Source organism: Oncorhynchus clarkii, chromosome 32 (genome assembly GCF_045791955.1).
Source record: "Oncorhynchus clarkii lewisi isolate Uvic-CL-2024 chromosome 32, UVic_Ocla_1.0, whole genome shotgun sequence".
Lineage (NCBI taxonomy): Eukaryota > Metazoa > Chordata > Actinopteri > Salmoniformes > Salmonidae > Oncorhynchus > Oncorhynchus clarkii.
In genome coordinates this window covers 31137130-31157806 of record NC_092178.1, presented here as the reverse complement: position 1 = coordinate 31157806, position 20677 = coordinate 31137130, and the positions used below count along the sequence as shown (strand labels likewise).

The 20677-nt window shown below is 41.0% G+C and overlaps 1 protein-coding gene across 2 annotated transcripts; it reads left to right on the top strand.

Moving 5' to 3' along the window:
- Positions 1–282: 282 nt before the first annotated feature.
- Positions 283–15438, top strand: LOC139391729 (transmembrane protein 65-like). 2 transcript variants are annotated; one of them, XR_011629604.1, is made up of 8 exons: positions 283–1457; positions 8611–8655; positions 9194–9261; positions 9456–9510; positions 11083–11125; positions 11345–11450; positions 11622–12119; positions 13542–15438. XR_011629604.1 is itself a non-coding variant. In XM_071139228.1 (7 exons), exons 1-7 carry the CDS (start codon positions 1199–1201, stop codon positions 11739–11741), a joined length of 696 nt encoding a protein of 231 aa, XP_070995329.1. In that variant the 5' UTR covers positions 283–1198; the 3' UTR covers positions 11742–15438. The 2 variants fall into 2 exon arrangements, 1 of the variants encoding a protein (XP_070995329.1); XM_071139228.1 differs by having other exon boundaries at positions 11622–15438.
- The last annotated feature ends 5239 nt before the right edge of the window (positions 15439–20677 follow it).

Here is a 20677-nt window from a genome sequence, read left to right as displayed (position 1 = left end):
CTGTCAAGACTGTAAAGTTCCTAAATCTAAGAGGACTCCCGTGGTATTTACATATTTTCAGAAATCCATTCAGGTGTATTTGAGTAGCGCATCCTGTTTTATACCACAAGGTGGTAACATTACAGCATTTTTATAAACTTTGTCTTACAAACAGACAGCATGTGATGATTCCCTAGTTGTTGGATATTTTATTACCCATTTAGCCGAATGTATGATACATTGGACATTTAAATTTTGTAATGACTGATTCATTTAAATTTAATACGTTTTGTGTTGCATTTTGGGAGATGTGGTTTACTACTACTCGAGGCGGAGCTCAGTCATGATGAAACTTGGACCAACAAATATCTCTGGAGACGTGGTAGCAAGAATAATTAATCTAGCTAGATGAATATATCTATGATATGTGAAAATGTCAGCTCAATGTAGTAAATGATGATCGAGGAAGAACACGAGAAGAAAAACCATACGGTATTTGGGAGAAAAACAACTACATGGGTCGCAAGTGGAAGTAATCGAGGAAGGCTTCCAGTCGATGACTCGGCTCATAACATTGAGATCAGTTTTTTGGGCCATATCAAGACTTTCTGAGGAGTTGCACGGACGTTTGCAGTGAAATTGTTTTTTTTCTCAAGCCAAAAATTGTGGCGACGCCACAATATTATTTTCTTACGGATCGTCGACTCATATTGGCAGGCATGCCAGAGTCTTTGGTGACATGCGGTTTTGTGCAATTAGCTTAAGTTGGCTAGCTAGCTATTGTTTTCCTTTCGCGAACTGCTCTGTCTTGCCAAGCACATTTAGTAATCTATTATTCCAGAAATGCAACAGGAGTCGACTGCAGTTTGCTAACTACATTAGTATTTCCAAAATAATAGAAGAGTTTGCATGGGCATTACTTTATCTACAAAGTAACGTTGCAACTTGGCAATAATAGCTAGCTAGTTTAACTTTACTTGCTAGTGTGGTTTAGCTAGTTTGACTGCTCTCAAATGATTACGCTAACGCGTTCAATGTTGGCTACTTACGTTACTACAGCAAACACCTTGGTACAGTAAGCTAGCTAGTTTTTCGAATTGGCTGGTTGGCAGTGCTGTTCAATGTCAAACTGGAGGAGAACCTATCCATCTAATTTGAAGGCTTTTGAGATACACCATTTTTTATTTGTACGAACAACACATTTGCCCCTTTTGCCACAATGTTCAAGCTTTGTCTTCAGAGAACTCTAGGATACACAGTCTCAGCAAGAGCAGTGCTGGAAAGTGTCACTGCCGGAAAGGTTTTGAAGGTGTCCCACGTGCAAAGCTGTTGGATGGGAACGCTCGGACTCAACGAGCAGCGGGAGCACCTGAACTCTCCAAAAAGAGCAAAAGAATTCATCTACAGCCTTCACCCCAAAGAAAGAACATGTTTACTCAAAGAACTGCAGAGCTTTGAGTCCATAGCTATAGCACAAGGTAGGATAAAAAAACAAACAGTTATTGTAATCAAGTTATGTCCAATTTAAAGGGTCACTAATGGATATGGTTTCAGATAAATTAAAGTCAACATTTTTCAGAGATGAGTAGAAATAAGTGGAGGGCGCCCAACCAGAGTGAGTAGGGGTGCAGCCAAAAATTGCTATCATTGAAAGGGAATAGGCGCAACGCTCGCCCACCATTGAACATGATTTGTTTTATTTAAAGCAAGGTTAAAAGAAGGCCATTGAAGTCAAAACGTTAATCTTTTAAGCATGCTTAAAATATATATAGAATCATGGTGGGCGTGTTGCTCCTTTTCAAATAGAAAGCAACATTTTCACAAGGCGTTTGGGTGGGGTTAGGAGACACCAGCATGGAGGCCACTTATGATTCATACCTCTTTCCAAGGCGTTGCCTGTAACCTGCCCCCTCTCCCATTTCTATAGCCAGAATAGATTTCAGACCCCTTGCTTACAGCTGCACTGGGGATGAATAGGATTCCAGATTTAGATTAAGATGCGGTAGAGCCAGCGTGAGTTGGAAAACGTACCCCAACTGTGAAACAGATAAGATTGACGGTACTTCTGTGTAATATTTGGTATATTGTGACTATTCAGAATACAATGCATTTCTCATGCCTGGATTGAGGTATGTTTTCTGAGTGTTATCTCTCTGCCGGCTCCGCAGTGTCACAACCAAAAGCAAATGCATCCAACAAGCTTGGAGTAATTATTGCGTGATAAGAATTTGGGACCATATACCAAACTTTTGACCAATTCAATACTAGGGCTGTCTCCGACTTTTAAAAAAACAACAAAAAAACTTGTTTGACCGAAAGTCGTCTATTCCTTCAACCAATCGATTGCAAAAACAAATGTACTCATATTTTTCCACATAGACACACCCTATGTGTTTTAATAAAATCAACTATATCCATTGAGCTTGTCTGATGCTTTAAGCTTACGGTTTGATGCCTTGAGGGCGTCAGAGATCTAGATAAGCAGAAGAGAAAAAAAACTTAACCAGAACCCAACTATTCTCCTCCCGCCCCTGCTTTCTTTCGCAGTTTCTGCCATTACTCTCCTGAAGATATCAGTAATATGCTACATGAGGAGTCTGCAAACTTTCTCATGTGGAATGCCAATTTATCTTACCATTTCTACTAGGGATGCATGATATATCGGTGAACATATCGGAATCGGCTGATATTAGCTAAAAATGCCAACATCGGTTTCGGCCCAATGTCTAGTTTAACTGCAAAGATAAAAACTGATGTCAAAGCTACTGTGCAACTATATGACGTAATGACGCCACATAACATTTTGCGCTACATGTGCAACACAGCATTCCTAACCTAGCCCACACGATGTCTGCTGTGTGAATCGAGCAGTCATTTGAAAGAGTAAGAACATTTCTGCAAGACAACTCAAAGGCAAAATCCATTAAAGCCAAGATAATGGAATTCATTGCCCTTGACAATCAACCGTTCTCTGTCGTGGGTGATATTGGCTTTTGCCGACTGGTCGAGCACCGGTACACAATTTTTCAGATGTTGCCCTACCGGAGTTACAGTAATAGCGTCACTGCTATTAGCTTCACAACATACATACTATGGAATGCTGTTTGGGTCTTTGCGTGTCAAAAAAGATACAGTAGCACTGTCAAAGTTGTATAAAGAAACTCTGTAAACACCGGCCACGAACTATGTGTTTACGATACCACGTTGGTAATAAAGCATCATTTGTTTGACCGCAACTTCTGGAGTAGCTAGCTAGCTTTAGCGTGATACCTAGCTTGCACCAATACAACCAGCCTGAAAACAATGACCAGTAGAAACTGCAGTCATTTTCATTATTCTTCGCAAGTATTTAGGAATCCTTGTGAGTAAGTATTAGCAAGGTTGCCACTTGTTGTTCGCCTATTAAAATTGAACTCCAGTTTATGAAAAGAAATAGCTAGCCAGCTACTTAACCCTGTTGCCCAAAGCTAACCTCATAAGCAGCCAGCTAGCTTCATCTGGCTAGTGAGGCTCGGGTTATGTGTTGTGAAGCTAGCCACAATAAGGATTAGGGACAATAGTGTAATTTGCGGTTTGCCTTTAAGATAAAAGTATGTCATTGACAGTGATGCAAATGAATACAAATAGAATTATGCCATACTTTTATTTTGAAGGCTAACCGCAGCGTTCACTATTGTGGCTAATCCTTATTGTCAATCAAATAAGAACTCTTATAAATTAGCGTTATTTTAGATGACACCTAGCTATATAGTTAGCTAACTAATGATAGTTACTGAAACAGATTGTCGTTTTGCTATGTTTTCGGGAAGGAACATAAACTCAGCAAAAAAAGACACTTACCCTTTTCAGGACACTGTCTTTCAAAGATAATTTGTAAAAAATCAAATAACTTCACAGATTTTCATTGTAAAGGGTAACACTGTTTCCCATCCTTAAGTTGCTGCAGGGAGTGCTGAGATGTTGGTAGGGGTAGCCAGGTGGAAAGCATGGTCCTCCGTAGAAAAATGCTTATTGAAATCGTAGATTTATCGGTGGTGACAGTGTTTCCTATCCTCGGTGCAGTGGGCAGCTGGGAGGAGGTGCTCTTATTCTCCATGGATTTTAGTGTCCCAAAACCTTTGTGAATTAGTGCTACAGGATGCAAATTTCTGTTTGAAAAGTTAGCCTTAGCTTTTCTAACTGACTGGGGGGCTATTTGATGCTAATGCTAATGTTCTTAGTTCTACATTTTTTGAACGGGGCATGCTTATTTAAGATGGAGAGGAAAGCACTTTTGAAGAGCAACCAGGCATCCTCTACTGACGGGAAGAGGTCAATATCCTTCCAGGATACTCGGGCCAGATCGATTTAGAAAGGCCTGCTCGCAGAAGTGTTTTAGGGAGCGTTTGACAGTGATGAGGGGTGGTCGTTTCACCGCGGACCCATTACGCACACAGGCAGTGATCGCTGAGATCCTGGTTGAAGACAGCAGAGGTGTATTTAGAGGGCAAGTTGGTCAGGATGATATCTAAGAGGGTGCCCATAGTTAGAGATTCAGGGTTGTACCTGATAGGTTCCTTGATAATTTGTGTGAGATTGAGGGCATCTAGCTTAGATTGTAGGACGGCCGGGGTGTTAAGCATATCCCAGTTTAGGTCACCTAACAGTACGATCTCTGAAGATAGATGGGGGGTGATCAATTCACATATGGTGTCCAGGACACAGCTGGGGACTGAAGGGGGTCTATAACAAGCGGAAACGGTGAGAGACTTGTTTCTGGAAAGGTGGATTTTTAAAAGTAGAAGCTCGGTTTTTTGGGGCACAGACCTGGATAGTATGACAACTCTGCAGGCTATCTTTGCATTAGAACTGCCAAAGGGGGCGAAGTTGCAATCTATCTTGTCAGAAAATGTTATAGTTAGGAATTGAAATTTCAGGGTTTTTGGTGGTCTTCCTAAGCCACGATTCAGACATGGCTAGGACATCCGGGTTGGCGGATTGTGCTAAAGCAGTGAATAAAACAATTTTAGGGAGGAGGCTTCTGATGTTAACATGCATGAAACCAATGCTTTTACGGTTACAGAAGTCAACAAATGAGAGCGCCTGGTGAATGGGAGGGATGCAGGAGGCTGCAGGACCTGGGTTAACCTCTACATCAAAGGCGGAGTAGGATAAGAGTATGGCTAAAATAACCGGTCGTCTAGAGCTTTTGGAACAGAGAGTAAAAGGAGCAGATTTCTGGGTGCGGAAGAATAGATTCAAGGCATAGTGTACAGACAAGGGTATGGTAGGATGTGAGTACAGTGGAGGTAAGCCTAGGCATTGAGTGATGATGAGAGGTTTTGTCTCTAGAGGCACCATTTAAGCCCGTTGAGGTCACCGCATGTGTGGGGGGTGGAACAAAAGGGCTAGCTTAGGCATATTGAGCAGGGCTAGAGGCTCTACAGTGAAATAAGGAGAGAAAAAAATCACTAACCAAACAGCAATAGACAAGGCATATTGACATTAGGGAGAGGCATGTGTAGCCGAGTGATCATCGGGTCCAGTGAGTAGCTAGGCGAGCTGGTGACACGCCGATTGACAGCTAGCAGATGGGTCTCAGGGGTACATCGCAACAGGAGAGTCTGTTGAAACCCCCTCGGACAGTTACGTCGGCAGACCAGTCGTGATGGCTCGGCGGGGCTCCGTGTCGGCAGCAAAGGGTCCAGGCCAATTTGCAAAAGTTATTGAGGCCCAGGAATTGTCTCATGGCTCTCTTCGGGTTGTCAGGAGATGGGCCTAGCTCCAGGCTTACTGGTGCTTGCTTCGGGATAGAGACGTTAGCCAGGAGTAGCCACTTGGATAGCAGCTAGCTAGCTGCGATGATCCAGAGTAAAGGTTCAGAGCTTGCGGTAGGAATCCGGAGATGTGGTAGAGAAAAGCAATCCGATATGCTCTGGGTTGATATCGTGCTGTGCAGACTGGCAGGAATTGACCGGGCTGAGGCTGGCAGATGTCCGAGTTAACGGTGATGACTGGTAGCAGTGGCTAACTGACTAGTAGCTAGTTAGCTGGCTAGCTCCTGAAGGGGGTTCCTGAAGGGGGCTGTAAAGTAACAAAATGTGGAAAAGGGAAGGGGTCTGAATAGTTTCCGAATGCACTGTAGTCACTTGTCTTGAGATGTGAACGTCGGATACTGTTGCCTTGTTCCATGTCACTCTGTCTTCATGTTCAACAAGAAATCCCCAGGAGAGTCGCTTAGTGATTCAAATAACTTTCTAGTAATTTTTTTGACAATCTTGTCACTATTTGTAAGCCTTGTGATTACGACATCAGCTTGAACAGCTTTTAACACAGAAATTGCATTGAATATCAAGGCAGTATGGCGTTGTAGTAATGGGCTCTTTGAAATGATAACCCTGTTATCCAAACAAGAATGCAACTATGTGCCAAGCATCATAATGAACAGATCAAGGGATGATTGTCTGTTCACCCAGCACCAAATCTGTAATGGCAAGACCATGTCTCAGCATTTTATGCCAATATACCAATAATAAATTGATTTTTAATTTGGAGTGGTTAGAAGTGTGTTGAATAAATGCAGTTTCCCTCCTGTAGAAGCCATTAAAAAGCAATTAATAGTCTTGTCTGCAACTCCAATTTCAGTCAAATCGTTTTAGCAGATTTCAGGCTTTTTTGAGCTATGTAGTCATTTTACAATCTCTATGGCATCTGGCTGCATTGCCCATTGTTCACTGGCAAACAAAACATCTTGGCACATATCTCCTTTTTTCCTCTCCAATTTAATTTAGGATATATTTACTTTCACTGCTTTTATGGAGATTAAATTGGCCATCAGAGACTAGACACAAACACACCTCTTCTCCAATTTGGTTCCTAGCAGCAGGTACAGCTACTCTTATCTGATGTGTTGGCTGCTGGAGAAGTGCCAGTTCCTCAGAACTGTGACAGCTGGCAGATGGTGACGATTGCCACAGACGAGATGAATAGACAGCTCTGTAATTAGGCAGAGGCAGATGCACCACTCCAGCTAAGCTCTGAGGGAAACAACCTATCATCGCAGCACTGCTGCCTGCTGTGCCAGTTGTTCAGAAAGGCAATTTAGAATGCAGTGTTGATATCGCTCTAAAATTATGTTGTCTAGGTCTCACTGATTCCTCTGAAATGAATGAAGTGGAGGACATTGGAGTGGCAGATGACATATGTAGCCTTATGCTATTTCTCATTGAACATCTACTGGCTGCAGATTGCACAGATATCAATTTTGGAGTCATAGAAGTTTTGGGATATTTTCCCATCCGCCCAGTCTTTTCCCCCCATGAGTCAACAGAAATGAAATCAAACCATAAGCCTTTGTTGTGCCAGATGGTGTTGTTTCCTCAGCCACTACCAACATGTTTATTATTGGTTTTAGAGCGACAAAGGTAAAAATCTCTGGACATTCACGTCCCATTTTTCACTCTCCCTCAAGCAATTTTCTTTCAGTCGCAACATAAGTTTGTGGCTTCTATAGTCCACACTGAAAACCTATTCTCTTTTATGAGCGGCTGTGCACTCATGAGCAGTCTGGCCTGCTGCTTTTGATTTAATAAGTAGGCTATTTCATGACATCAATTGTATTTCCATCCCCATTTAACTGCGTCAGTTGGGGGTCACCTCACCCTAGTCTTGGGTTACCCCTCCAGAAATAGCGCCCCAACCCCTCTGTCTCAAGGGAGCATCTTTGACCTATTCCAACCATGGTCACATTTAGAGTTGTGAATCTGCTTAGCGCTGTGCTGGGGTTTGTGTGTTTGTTTTTAAAACTGAACTCTTAATGAAGGACCCAATTGGGGCTAAAGGCATTTGTCTCCCATAATTCACCCAGGATGCACCTGGCCACCGTCCCAGAGTGCAACCCGCTCTAGTGACCAAATGCATCTAAAACTGGAATTGCAAACTCAATCTCATTAATGAGACATGGAAATAAATCACCTTTCCATTCTGGACCCATGCTGCTACTATCACAACCAGGGGTTGGAACCAAAAATAATTTTCCAATCGCTTCGTTCTGAACAGTACCATTATTTATTTTTTTGTTTCTGTTCCACTGTTACGACCAGCAAAATAAAGTTCTGAACCAGTTGGAACCCCCAAAAAGTACCCGATTTATGTCGTTCCTTTTTAACCTGAAAGTCTAAGCCTTTAGGGGGGACGGGACTTTAATTTACAGTTTTGATTCTGTTCCTCTAATAATTTGTATTTTCTGTTCCCTAAACCGGTTCCAACACCTGACTACTACTAATGAATGGGGGGGAAAAACTACCGTTATATGATGAGTAATGGGAGACGTGCATGCCTGTCCACATTCACTCCCACAAAACAGTTGACTGACTAGTAGTACAATAACTTAACACAGAAACACATTTACTCAATATCCTACCCAAGATTTTTTTCTCCCATTGAATATTGGCACCTCTTGGCTAGAGCGGAGTAGTTCATTCAACGTTAGGCCTATACAGTGAATAATATGCTGGAATGTTTGCAGAAACACATCTGTGCCCAGCTTTCTGGGAGAGAAAAAATGATGGTGGATTAGGATCTGAAAGATCTCCCCAAGTGCACATAACTTTGCAAATATAAATGTTTGTTTTTGATGTTCTTGCCTTTCAGAGACGCAAGAAACTTCACCGCTTACTCAAGCTCAGATCAGATACGGTAAGAGTTTTTCATGTCACTCAAAGTATGAATAAAATGTTTTTTGTACCATAGAGATATTTATAGCTCAAAAGTTTTCACAGTGGGGATCAAAGAGGTCGTCCCTTCCGTAGCCACATTATACACCTTGGAAAAGAGTCTCTAATTGTCTCATCAGCTTTGTTTCCCAGTCGCTCTACTCTAGTGCTATTTATCTCAAAATAACCAACAATATAGTGTGTGTGTAGGGAGATGTTCGAGTCAGCCATTGAAAATGACAGTGTCAGCTTTCGAACAGTGGTACTGAGCTAGTTTTTGCCAAGCTGTTTGACAGTATAGAAATTGTCAGTAGTACATTGCCCCCATAAACATATAGTACAGGCAGGCACAAACAAGCATGTGTGAGTCACTTAGTGACAGGGTAAGTGTCAGTCACTCGCATCACTCAACAGGAACATTCCTATTCATATGATGGAGACAACTCCCAAGACAGATTGATTTTAGCAGCAAACTATAAGAAATTTTTTATTTTTAATATTCTTTACAATTTTGCTTGCAGTGCTCCTACACAATGCAATCCCCTTCATTGGTTTTGGCTTCCTGGACAATGCCATCATGATTGCGGCAGTAAGTGGTATGACTTTTTTAGGTGGTTGAATTTACATATCGTTTAGTTTTAAATTAGCATTTGAAATGTATTTTGTATTTTACATTGTAGATGTTCTATGGGAGGATGAATTGAGATTTGTTTTGTTTTTGGAAGTCAACATGAATATCTAACACCAAGAAACAATTGTAATATTTCTGCTTTTGACTTTTAGGGAACCCAGATTGAGTTGTCTATAGGGGTCACCTTTGGACTATCGACCATGGCAGGTAAGATTGATTGTGATCTGAAACATTCAAATGTAGCAGCAGCTCCCTCCATGGACATTAGTCGACTTGGAATACTTCAACATTCTGAGTGGTGCAGCGGTCTAAGGCATTACATCTCAGTGCAGGAAGCGTCCCTGGTTCGAATCCAGGCTGTTTCACATCCGGACGTGATTGGGAGTCCCATAGGGCGGCGCACAATTGGCCCAGCATCGTCCGGGTTTGGCCGGTGTAGGCGTCATTGTAAATAAGAATTTGTTTTTAACTGACTTGCCTAGTTAAATAAAGGTTAAATAACATTTTAAAAAACACCCTTACAGGGGTCAATTATCTTACAGTATAACCAAAAGAGCAAAATAAACAGTCTAGATAGCCTCTTACCAATGGGGTACATTAACTGTTGCTGTGGATCCCACATCAAAAGATACCCCAGTCCTGATTTCAGATTGAAACCAAAAGTACATATTGGGACGACCATCTGATTTGGAAGGTGATGATGGTATACCCAGTCTAGTATATTCCACATCCTGTGACAGATGGCATTCATTTTACTCTCCACTATGGGGCCTGATAGATTTTGTAGGCTACTTTTTTGGAAGCATGTAGGCTACTGTCCCTGCATGGAATTCAACTGACAAATACTTTTGTTTATTTGATATCTTTTTTTCCATTGATGGCTACGGCAGCTATTACAATTGGGCCAAAGCATCTCCCGAGAATTGTGGGATGCTTTTGTTTAGAATAGACTATGTTTCCCTCATGCCAAATTAATCTGTATTTAACTGATTGACCACTGAGCACATCTGATCAGTCCCAAACAACTGCTTTTGCAAGGTTTTGGATTCGTTAGACTGAGATACTCACATTCTGCTTATGCTCCCCAAAATACTTTTTAGTGCACTAAAACAAAAACGCATTTCGGGATGCAACACTAGTGTGTGGAACTGAATTCCTGGACCACTCTAGCACCTTGGGGTTCACTTTTGCATTATCACCACTATCCAAGAAATAATGGTTTAATCAGTGAGTACAAGAACATATAGATGCTTGCCAAATCCAATTCTCATAGTCAGCGCTGTCTAATGCTGGCTCATGTTAATACACATCGATCTACTTGAATTCATTGTGCTTGAAATTGGCTCATCTCATCCATAATTTACCAAGTGCTATTATATAGTGCCACTACACATCCTCACCCCAGTGCAATTTATGGTTGCTCCTTATCCCAGTGTGATGCACAAGCAGCGTTTTCACGATGCTATCAGGGTTTAAAGCAGCCAGATCTAAGTAGTTCCTTGGGCTGGTCAATATTGTGGCTGACTTTTGAGAGCTCCCTGATGCTAATGAAATGGAGTGATAATACAATTCAGTACACTGATCTAATTGCAAACTGTAGAGACAGTGGCTGAACTTTAATTTTATTTTTTAGGTATCAACAGCCTTTCAGCATTGTTACGTGTTTAAACAAAGATCAGAAGAACAGGAGCAGTTGTATTGAAACATTTTGAACTGATTTTGAGAATCGTTTGGTTGAAAGACTATGCATAAATCCCTGTTATTCCCCTTCTGTTACAGCTGCAGCTCTTGGGAACCTGGTTTCAGACCTGGCTGGACTTGGGTAAGAGGACCAACCACTCCTCCGTTAGGTCTAATATTTAGACTGTGATAGAACTATCAAAGCTGTGCAAGTACTTCGGGGGTGGGGGGGTATGATTATGAAATGAGTGTGTGAATTTCTTTTCTGTGAAAATTCAAATTTGACCTTGAAATGGAAGGGTAATAAAAAATGTACATGACTACCATAGCTGGGTTTCTTATATTGTCCTTCTGTGGGCAGTCTTGCAGGATACGTGGAAATCCTAGCTTCCAGGCTAGGGATGCAGGTTCCTGACTTGACCCCCAAGCAGGCAGACATGTGGCAGACCAGGGTTAGCTCGCACATGGTGAGTGTTTAGAAATGATCTTTATGGGCTGGCTTAGTACTGGACTAAAAATCTTCATCTGGTTATGAGAAACTGGCCATATATATATTGAGATATTTAGAGGATGGCTGGGTTACTAGTTATCCATGTTCAAAGAGTTATGATAACCTAATAGACATGCATTATTCTCAGGGAAAAGGCATTGGAGTCACAATCGGATGCATTCTCGGAATGTTCCCCCTGCTATTCCTAGGGGATGATGAAGATGAGCACAAGAAAAAAGAAGCACAAACAAACACCCCAAACTCTTAACAGCATGTAAACTATTTTTTTGATCTTGAGTCAATTGCAACAAGCATCAGCAGCATGATTTTAGTTGATCTCTATCTCTGAAAACCTTCTCTATCTTATTATATATGCCATTTACCAGACGCTTTTATCCAATGACTTAGTCATGGGTGCATACATTTTACGTACTGATGGTCCCGGTAATCAAACCCACTATTCTGGCACTGCAAGCGCCATGCTCTACCAACTGAGCTACAAGATAATCTTCTGAAAATGTATTATGAGCCATTATTAGGCTTATAAAAGTAGTTGCATTTGATGGCAAGGTATTTTCGCAGGATGGATTTCGTTGATGGGTTGAACATTTGTTTGAGATGAAGTTAAACCAATGTACACTTCCGGGTCGAAAGTTTTTGGAACATCTACTCATTCAAGGGTTTTTATTCAATGTTTTACTATTTTCTACATTGTAGAATAATAGTGAAGACAAACTATGAAATAACACATATGGAATCATGTGGTAACCAAAAAAGTGTTATATATTTTACATTTGAGATTCTTCAAAGTAGCCACCCTTTGCCTTGATGACAGCTTTGCACATTTTTGGCATTCTCTCAATCAACTTCAGTCTCGAAGGAGTTCCCACATGTGCTGAGCACTTGTTGGCTGCTTTTCCTTCACTCTGCAGTCCGACTCATCCCAAACCATCTCAATGTGGTTTAGGTCGGGGGATTGTGGAGGCCTGGTCATCTGATGCAGCACCACATCACTCTCGTTCTTGGTCAAATAACCCTTACACAGCCTAGAGGTGTGTTGGGTCATTGTCCTGTTGGAAAAACAAATGATAGTCCCACTAAGCCCAAACCAGATGGAATGCTGTGGTAGCCATGCTGATTTAGTGTGCCTTGAATTGTAAATAAATCACCAGCAAAGCCCCCCCCACACACTATAACACCTCATCCTCCATGCTTTACAGTGGGAAATACACATGCGGAGATCATCCATTCACCCAAACCGCATCTCACAAAGACACAGCGGTTGGAACCAAAAATCTCAAATTTAGACTCCAGACTAAAGAACAAATTTCCACCGGTCTAATGTCCATTGCTCGTGTTTCTTCGCCCAAGCAAGTCTTCTTCTTATTGATGTCCTTTAGTAGTGGTTTCTTTGCAGCAATTTGACCATGAAGGCTTGATTCACACAGTTTCCTCTGAACAGTTGATGTTGATGTCTGTTACTTGAACACCGTGAAGCATTTATTTGGGCTGCAATTTCTGAGGCTGGTAACTCTAATGAACTTATCCTCTGCAGCAGAGGTAACTCTGGGTCTTCCATTCCTGTGGTGGTCCTCCTGAGAGCCAGTTTCATGATGGCTCTTGATGGGTTTTTGCGACTGCACTTGATGAAACATTCCATTCTGGACATTTTCTGTATTGACTGACCATGTCTTAAAGTAATTGACTGTTGTTTCTCTTTGTTTATTTGAGCTGTTTTTGCCATAATATGGACTTGGTCTTTTACCAAATAGGGCTATCTTCTGTATACCCACCTACCTTGTCACAACACAAGTGATTGGCTCAAACGCATTAAGGAAAGAAATTCCACAAATTAACTTTTAATAAGGCACACCTGATAATGCCAAAAGTGTGCAAATCTGTCATCAAGGAAAAGGGTGGCTACTTTGAAGAATCTAAAATCTATATTTTGATTTGTTTAATTAACTTTTGTTACATATTCCATATGTATTATTTCATAGTGTTGATGTCTTCACTATTATTCTACAATGTAGAAAATAGTCAAAATAAAGAAAAACCCTTGAATGAGTAGGTGTTCTAAAACTTTTGACAGTTATTGCAAGTTACTCATAGACTCATCCCTGTTGGCCCACTGATGGACTACACTGCAGTCAATTGGTTTACATTTATCATGGAGTTGTTGGAAGCTGAAATGAAAACACAAATCATGTTGTCAGTCTTCAAGTTTCACAATTTTGGCAAAAGATAAAACCGAGGAAAATGTAAACTGTTACCTCTGGTATTTTTTATTTTTGTTCTGATTGAAACATCAACCGGTTGAACTAGCTTGTACATTATAGAATATTTTCAAAGGATCTTTTGTTGAGGAATTTCTGTACAATATTTGATTTTTTTTTTTGTCAACAAGGAAAAGGGGATTACTTTATCATTTGACAATCAGGTCACGAATGCTGTTTATAGCACTACCAACCCAGCTTTTCAGAAGTTACAAACATACCTGTACTATACACACACTACATTGAGTATGCATAATGCCGTGGGTTCCTAGGATGTCAACATCTTGAATTGGCTAACTGTTGCTAACTAGCCTTCACAATTATTTTAGCAAAGCCTATTTTCACAGTCCATACCATTGAAGTGCCTCAAGTTGTATTTTATTAATTTTTTTGACCTTTTTAAAAACAAGCACACAGATTTTTATTTTGTGAAAAAGTATTTAACTTCATGTTTGAAAGTGTCATTTTTAGTATGTAAATGTTTGTTAATCTGCTTTATTTTGGAGAAATTAAGGAAGTAAGCTGAACAATTAAGCGTAAAACTGCACTCACTACAGTATGTGTTCTAAAACAGGTTGGATTTATGTGCACAGAAGACGAGCAATACAATGTTTCTTAAAATGCAATTACTGCACCTATTATTTTGTTGCCAATATTGTATATACGTTTTGTAGGATAGCTACGAATTTGTTTATCTGAGACAACCATTTACTTATGGTGGCCTAAAATCAGATTTTTTTTAAGATGTAATCAAACTAGTCATTTTGTGTGAAAGGAAATTATTTGTTTTCTGTCTATTTGAATATCGGTATTCGTTTTCTCAGTATGCCTTTTTTAATTTCAATAAATGCGGAACTTAAACTGGAATGCCCCTCACCACACTGCTGTATTTCCTCATGAATTGTAATGAATGTTCATAATGACCCTCATATTTAAACTATTACTGCTAAATGCAGTTTTGTTGTCAGCAATGTACTTGGATGTAAAAACACCATTGCAGCACAACCAGACTAATAAGAAAGTGTGCACCAAGGTGTAACAAATGGTTTGATAGTTGTTTGAAAGCAATGAATAATGTTGTGGGTGAGTAGTATTTCTGCAGTTTGGTATTGATCTCTCTACATCCTTCTCTTTAGCACTAATCGCCATGCACAATTTCCTCACCTCTGCCCTCTGGTGGCTGAAACATTTGTATCTGCCTCGGCTCATTCCCCTTACTCATTCCCCTTCCCCTTACTGCTATTCCTCCTGGCGTTCTCTGGTCTTGCTTGTTGCACCAATTTCCCCTCCCGTGGAATCTTTGTTTTTGCCTGATTTCCATCAATTATCTGAACAACCATCTCCCCGTCCTTGCTATCCAACTCTTCACTCTCCCTTATTGGTTATTGCTCCACCATGATATCTCAGACCTCTCCATCTCTCCTCCTTGTGTCATGTTTTTTCTTTGTCCCCATTAATGAACATGCAAGAAAGTCTCATGCTAATGAGAAAGCTACCGGCATTCATTTAAACAAATATGGACTTATCGTCCAATGCTCTTCCCCACTACCATGTGCATAAAATGTATCTATGCTGCCATGTTTGCATTTTAAAATGTATACTTATACCATTGAAGAGAAAATACTTGTAAAAAGAATGACTGCTCTTGTATTTTGCAACAATGATTTAATAAAACATGCAAACAATGTTTTACGGTTCTAATACTTTTTATAAAACTGTTCTGTCCTGTCTCCCCATCCCTCCTTTGTGCCTGTGCAAATGCAGGCTAAAGGGGTATGCTTACCTTAATCCAACACCTTGTGATCTTGTTACGGAACATTTGGCGTATTGGCTAAGGGGTTGGGTTGAGAGTTGCTGGACCTAAGTTTTAGTCCTGGTTGGGGCCACCTTAGTCAATACAAATTACAGATAATAAAAATACGAAATTCTGTAATGTTTTAATTGAAGAGGTCGCTAGACACGTGTCCTTTCAATAATATACCTTTGCTAACCAAGTTTTTTAAACTAGTATTTTGTTTTTACTAACCGTTCCTAACAATCTTTAGTTCTTTGTACAGCTAGACAAGAGTTACTTAATTTTTTCCCCTTGTGTCACCAGGTTTTTCTTTCAACTAGTATTTTTATTATTAATTGATTAAACATTTCATTGAGTGTCTGCGTTGCCAAGGGCTAAAATAGAACTCCTTTCTATTTCTGATGCAGATCGCGCTGAAAGTCCTGCCTCTCCCATCTCCTCATTGGTTAACACCCACGTGGGTGATTGAAAGACTAACTGTTTTCCCGGTAGTCGTAATACTATGAAAGTTTAGATGCCGATCACCATATAAGTTCAACGATGGAAAGGCCTGGAAGGAGGAGAGATGACTAGAAACGATTCGGTTGGCTGTTTTATGTGTGGATTAATTTGTCGGAGTAGAGGACTTTGTGCAGTTCAGGTAAAATAACAACTGTTTATATCCCAGGACAAATTAGCTAGCAACAGCAAGCTAGCTAAATAGGACAAATTAGCTAGCAAGTGCAAGCTAACTAGCTAAATTGCCATACATGTTAATTTTTTCGACCTGTCCCCAAATTAATGTCATTGGTTCAGAGTTTGTTTTGATATTTTAACTTGCGTGTTGTGATCGCGTTTGGTGTGGGGGGACAAAGTACATTTATGCACCATGGCACACGTGCTCAGCCCGGTTTGAGTTCGGTGTGATGCGACTAGTCCTGATGCTCCTCCCTCTTTTTCTCCTGCCCCGCTACACAGCTTCTCCCTGCAGGCGGTCACTGAGTCTGAAGTGCAAAAGGAGCTTCTTAAGCTTTACCCTAATAAAAACATCTGGGTCAGATGGTTTAGATATTTTCTTCTTTAAGGTTGCAGCCCATGTCACCACCGAGCCTCTCTCTCCTCTCTGAGGAGGTTCCCAGTATTTCGAAGGCAGCCACAGTGCGTCCTTTATTTAAAGGGGAGATCAAGCTTTGATCCTAATTGTTATAGGCCAATTTCTATCTTGCCCTGTTTATCAAAAGTGTTGGAAAAACTCAAACAACTGACTGGCTTTCTTGGTGTCTATAGTATTCTCTCTGATGTGCAATCTGGTTTCTGCTCTGGTTATGGATGTGTCACTGCAACTTTAAAGATCCTAAATTATGTCACAACTGCCCTTGACTCTAAGGAATGTTGTGCTGCTATCTTTATTGACTAGGTCAAAGCTTTTGATAAGGTAGACCATTCCATTCTTGTGGATTGGTTAAGGAAGATTGGTGTCTCTGAGGGGTCTTTGGCCTGGTTTGCTAACTACCTCTAAAAGAGTGCAATGTGTAAAGTCACAATCAATCAATCAAATGTATTTATAAAGCCCTTCTTACATCAGCCTATGTTACAGAGCGCTACACAGAAACTGCCTAAAACCCCAAGCAGCAAGCAATGCAGATGTAGAAGCATGGTGGCTAGGAAAAACTCCCTAGAAAGGAAGGGAACCAGGCTCTGAGGGGTGGCCAATCCTCTTCTGGCTGTGCTGGGTGGAGATTATATGGGGCGGCAGGGTAGCCTAGTGGTTAGAGTGTTGGACTAGTAACCGAAAGGTTGCAAGTTCAAATCCCCGAGCTGACAAGGTACAAATCTGTTGTTCTGCCCCTGAACAGGCAGTTAACCCACTGTTCCTAGGCCGTCATTGAAAATAAGAATTTGTTCTTAACTGACTTGTTAAATAAAGGTAAAAACATTTTTTTTAAACATGGCCAAGATGTTCAAACATTTATAGATGACCAGCAGGGTCAAATAATAATAATCACAGTGGTTGTAGAGGGTGAAACAGGCCAGCACCAGTAGTTAGGAGATACCTACTACAACCCTCACCCAAAACACACACATTCCTGGGTCGCTCATCTTTTCTGTTCGCTGCAGCTAGCGACTGGAACAAGCTGCAAAAAAACACTCAAACTTTTATCTCCATCTATCTCTACATTCATAGACACATCATGGACACTCTTCCTGACACTATCGCTTTTTGTAAAGATTTATTTCCCCAAACCACCAGATTTCATACAATAAACCCAGCCCAGTCTTAACGTATGGTGGGTTGCGACGTGTCAAAGTAAATGTATAATTATTTCATGAATTACTGGAATTGATTTGGCCAAGTTCATCTGCGCTCTCTGTTTAGTACGCTCTCTGCTTAGCTGCGGTCTCATCAGTTTGTTAGCGGTGCGGGTATGAGGGAGATGCCCCTGTGCTTTCCGGTTTACCGGATCTTTTTCTCAAAGATTACTCTGCAACACATACAGTGTTGCCAACTTAGTCGCTATATTTAGCGAGTATTAGCGACACATTTTCAAAAAACCGACTAGCGACTTTTTCTGGTGTTGTTGGAGACCTTTAGAGACTCTGACGTGAAAGCACGTATCGTTCTTTTCTCAACGAGCAGCGCGTGCTGCCGTGGGTCCCACCTCCGTCCCAAAGCACTCACAGGCGGCCCAGTCCTCGCACAGCAGTCCCTCCCAGCTGCAGTCAGAGCAGGAGATGTTCACCCCTCCACATCCAGACTGCAAATGAATCGCACATGCAGGAAGCTGCCACCGGCTGATCCCGCCCTGGTTTAAATTCAGGGCGGGATGTAGATGTAAAATGTTCTTTGTCTAAAATAAATCACTGCACAAAAACAAATCACTTACTCACCTTGTCCACTGTGTGTGTGCCTGAGTTCATTTGTAGTTCTAAACGTATTTAGGGTGTTTTTTACTCACTTTTTGTCTCTCCCACGACGTTATTCCTCTACAGCGTCCATCACAATTACATGCACATGGTCAATTATGCAAATTAGGTGATGTCATTTAGCAACTTTTAGGACAGCCAATAGCTACTTTCCTTACTGAGGAGTTGGCAACACTGGGCTTGACATTCCCACTTGACGCTGTCATCAAATTGAGTCATGTTAGACACAAGTTCTGACTGAGCTCAATTGTCATGAAACGGATATACAGCGATGAGTTTCTCTCTTTCATACAAACTTATAACGAGGAGTGCCAACAATGTGTTTTGTGTGTGGAAGTGCTTCGTAATGAGTCTCTCATAACGAACAAATGAATTAAACGACACGTCCTGACCAAACATCCACAAACATCCACGTTCTTTCAGAACAGGGCAGAATGCTTCAGGAAACAGTGCTTCGACGGTGGAAAATACATATGTTCTGGTCCAGTTTGGCACCACATACCTATGCGAGTCAGGGTTCTCAACTCTGACATACTTAAAAAACAAGTACAGAAACAGTTTCAAGGCTGAGCATGACCTCAGTGTTACACTGTCAAAAACAGAGTCAAGACTAAACATGCTCTCATTAGGACTGTGTGTGTTTCCTGGTGTAACTCGGGCAGTTGTTGTTGCCATCCTGTACCTGTCCCGCAGGTGTGATGTTCGGATGTACCGATCCTGTGCGGGAGTTGTTACACATGGTCTGCCACAGCGAGGACGATCAGCTGTCCTTCCTGTCTCCCTGTAGGGCTGTCTTAGGCGTCTCACAGTACGGACATTGCAATTTATTGCCCTGGCCACATCGACAGTCCTCATGCCTCCTTGCAGCATGACTAAGGCACGTTCACGCAGATGAGCAGGGACCCTGGGCATCTTTCTTTTGGTGTTTTCCCAGAGTCAGTAGAAAGGCCTCTTTAGTGTCCTAAGTTTTCATAACTGTGACATTAATTGACTAACATCTGTCTGTAAGCTGTTAGTGTCTTATAGACCGTTCCACAGGTGCATGTTCATTAATTGTTTATGGTTCATTGAACAAGCATGGGAAACAGTGTTTAAACCGTTTACGATGAAGATCTGTGAAGTTATTTGGGTTTGATGAGGTCATACATGTTCTCCTGGGATTATTTAATAAGATTTGGAGTGAGAGGGTTATACCTTCGGGTTGGAAATGTGCAGTAATATTACCTTTAGTGAAGCCTGGTAGTGAAGCCTGGACCCTTCATGTGCTGATAGTTATAGACCAATACCACTGACCTGTAACTTGTGTAAACTGATGGAAAAGATGATTGTCATATTTCCTGGAACATGGAGATTTATTATGTCAAAGTGGATTCCCTAAAGGTAGATATACTTTGGATGCATTAGTAAAGGTGAGCAATGAAGTTGAAAAAAACTGTTCATGAAAGAATGAATGGTTACTGTCTTTTTTTTGCCATTGAAAAGGCTTATGACACTATGTCGAGAGAAGGTCTACTGATTAAGATGGAAAGACTTGGTATTGGAGGGAGATTATATACTGTAACTGGGTTTTGGCCTTCATATTTAAATCACTCTTTTCGAGTTAAAATAGAACCCATTTTATCTGATGCCTATGGAGTTAACAATGTTATTCCTCAAGGCAGTGCTATCAGTCCTATTTTGTTCGACATTATGATTAATGATGTGTTTTCGAATGTAGGTAGGGGAATTGGGGCTTCCCTATGGAGCTATTTGGAAGAGGGGAAGGAATGTCATGTGATTAAATATATTCAACAAGCTATAGTGGATGTTGAAAGATGGTTAATTGACTGGGGTTTTAAATTGTCAGTGGCGAAGTCTTCTTGTATGTTCTTCTCAAAGAAGAAAGTCGCTGATAATATACAGTTGCTTCTGTATGGACAGTCTATAGGGAGGGTTTCTGAGTACAAATATTTGGGTCTATGGTTCAATGAGCAATATACACGGAAACATCATGTCATAAATGTTGAAACAAAGTAAGAAGGTGGTGGATGTTATACGCTCAGTCTCTGGATATGTATGGGGTGCTGACAGACAATCGTTGATGGAAATTTATAGAGCTCTGATCAGGATGACAATTGATTATGAGTGTATGGTTTATGGAACAACAGCGAAGACTTGGCTTCAGAGGCTGGACAGCATCCAGTATACAGCTTTAAGGATATGTATTGGTGCATTTAAATCAACATCTGT

What these genes read in the sequence shown, in the direction of transcription:
- LOC139391729 (XM_071139228.1), top strand. Translation starts at nt 1,199, where the DNA reads ATGTTCAAGCTTTGTCTTCAGAGAACTCTAGGATACACAGTCTCAGCA. An exon ending in GTCCATAGCTATAGCACAAG is followed by an intron (nt 1,458 to 8,610) that starts GTAGGATAAAAA and finishes CTTGCCTTTCAG; the next exon opens with AGACGCAAGAAACTTCACCG. An exon ending in CCAGGGTTAGCTCGCACATG is followed by an intron (nt 11,451 to 11,621) that starts GTGAGTGTTTAG and finishes CATTATTCTCAG; the next exon opens with GGAAAAGGCATTGGAGTCAC.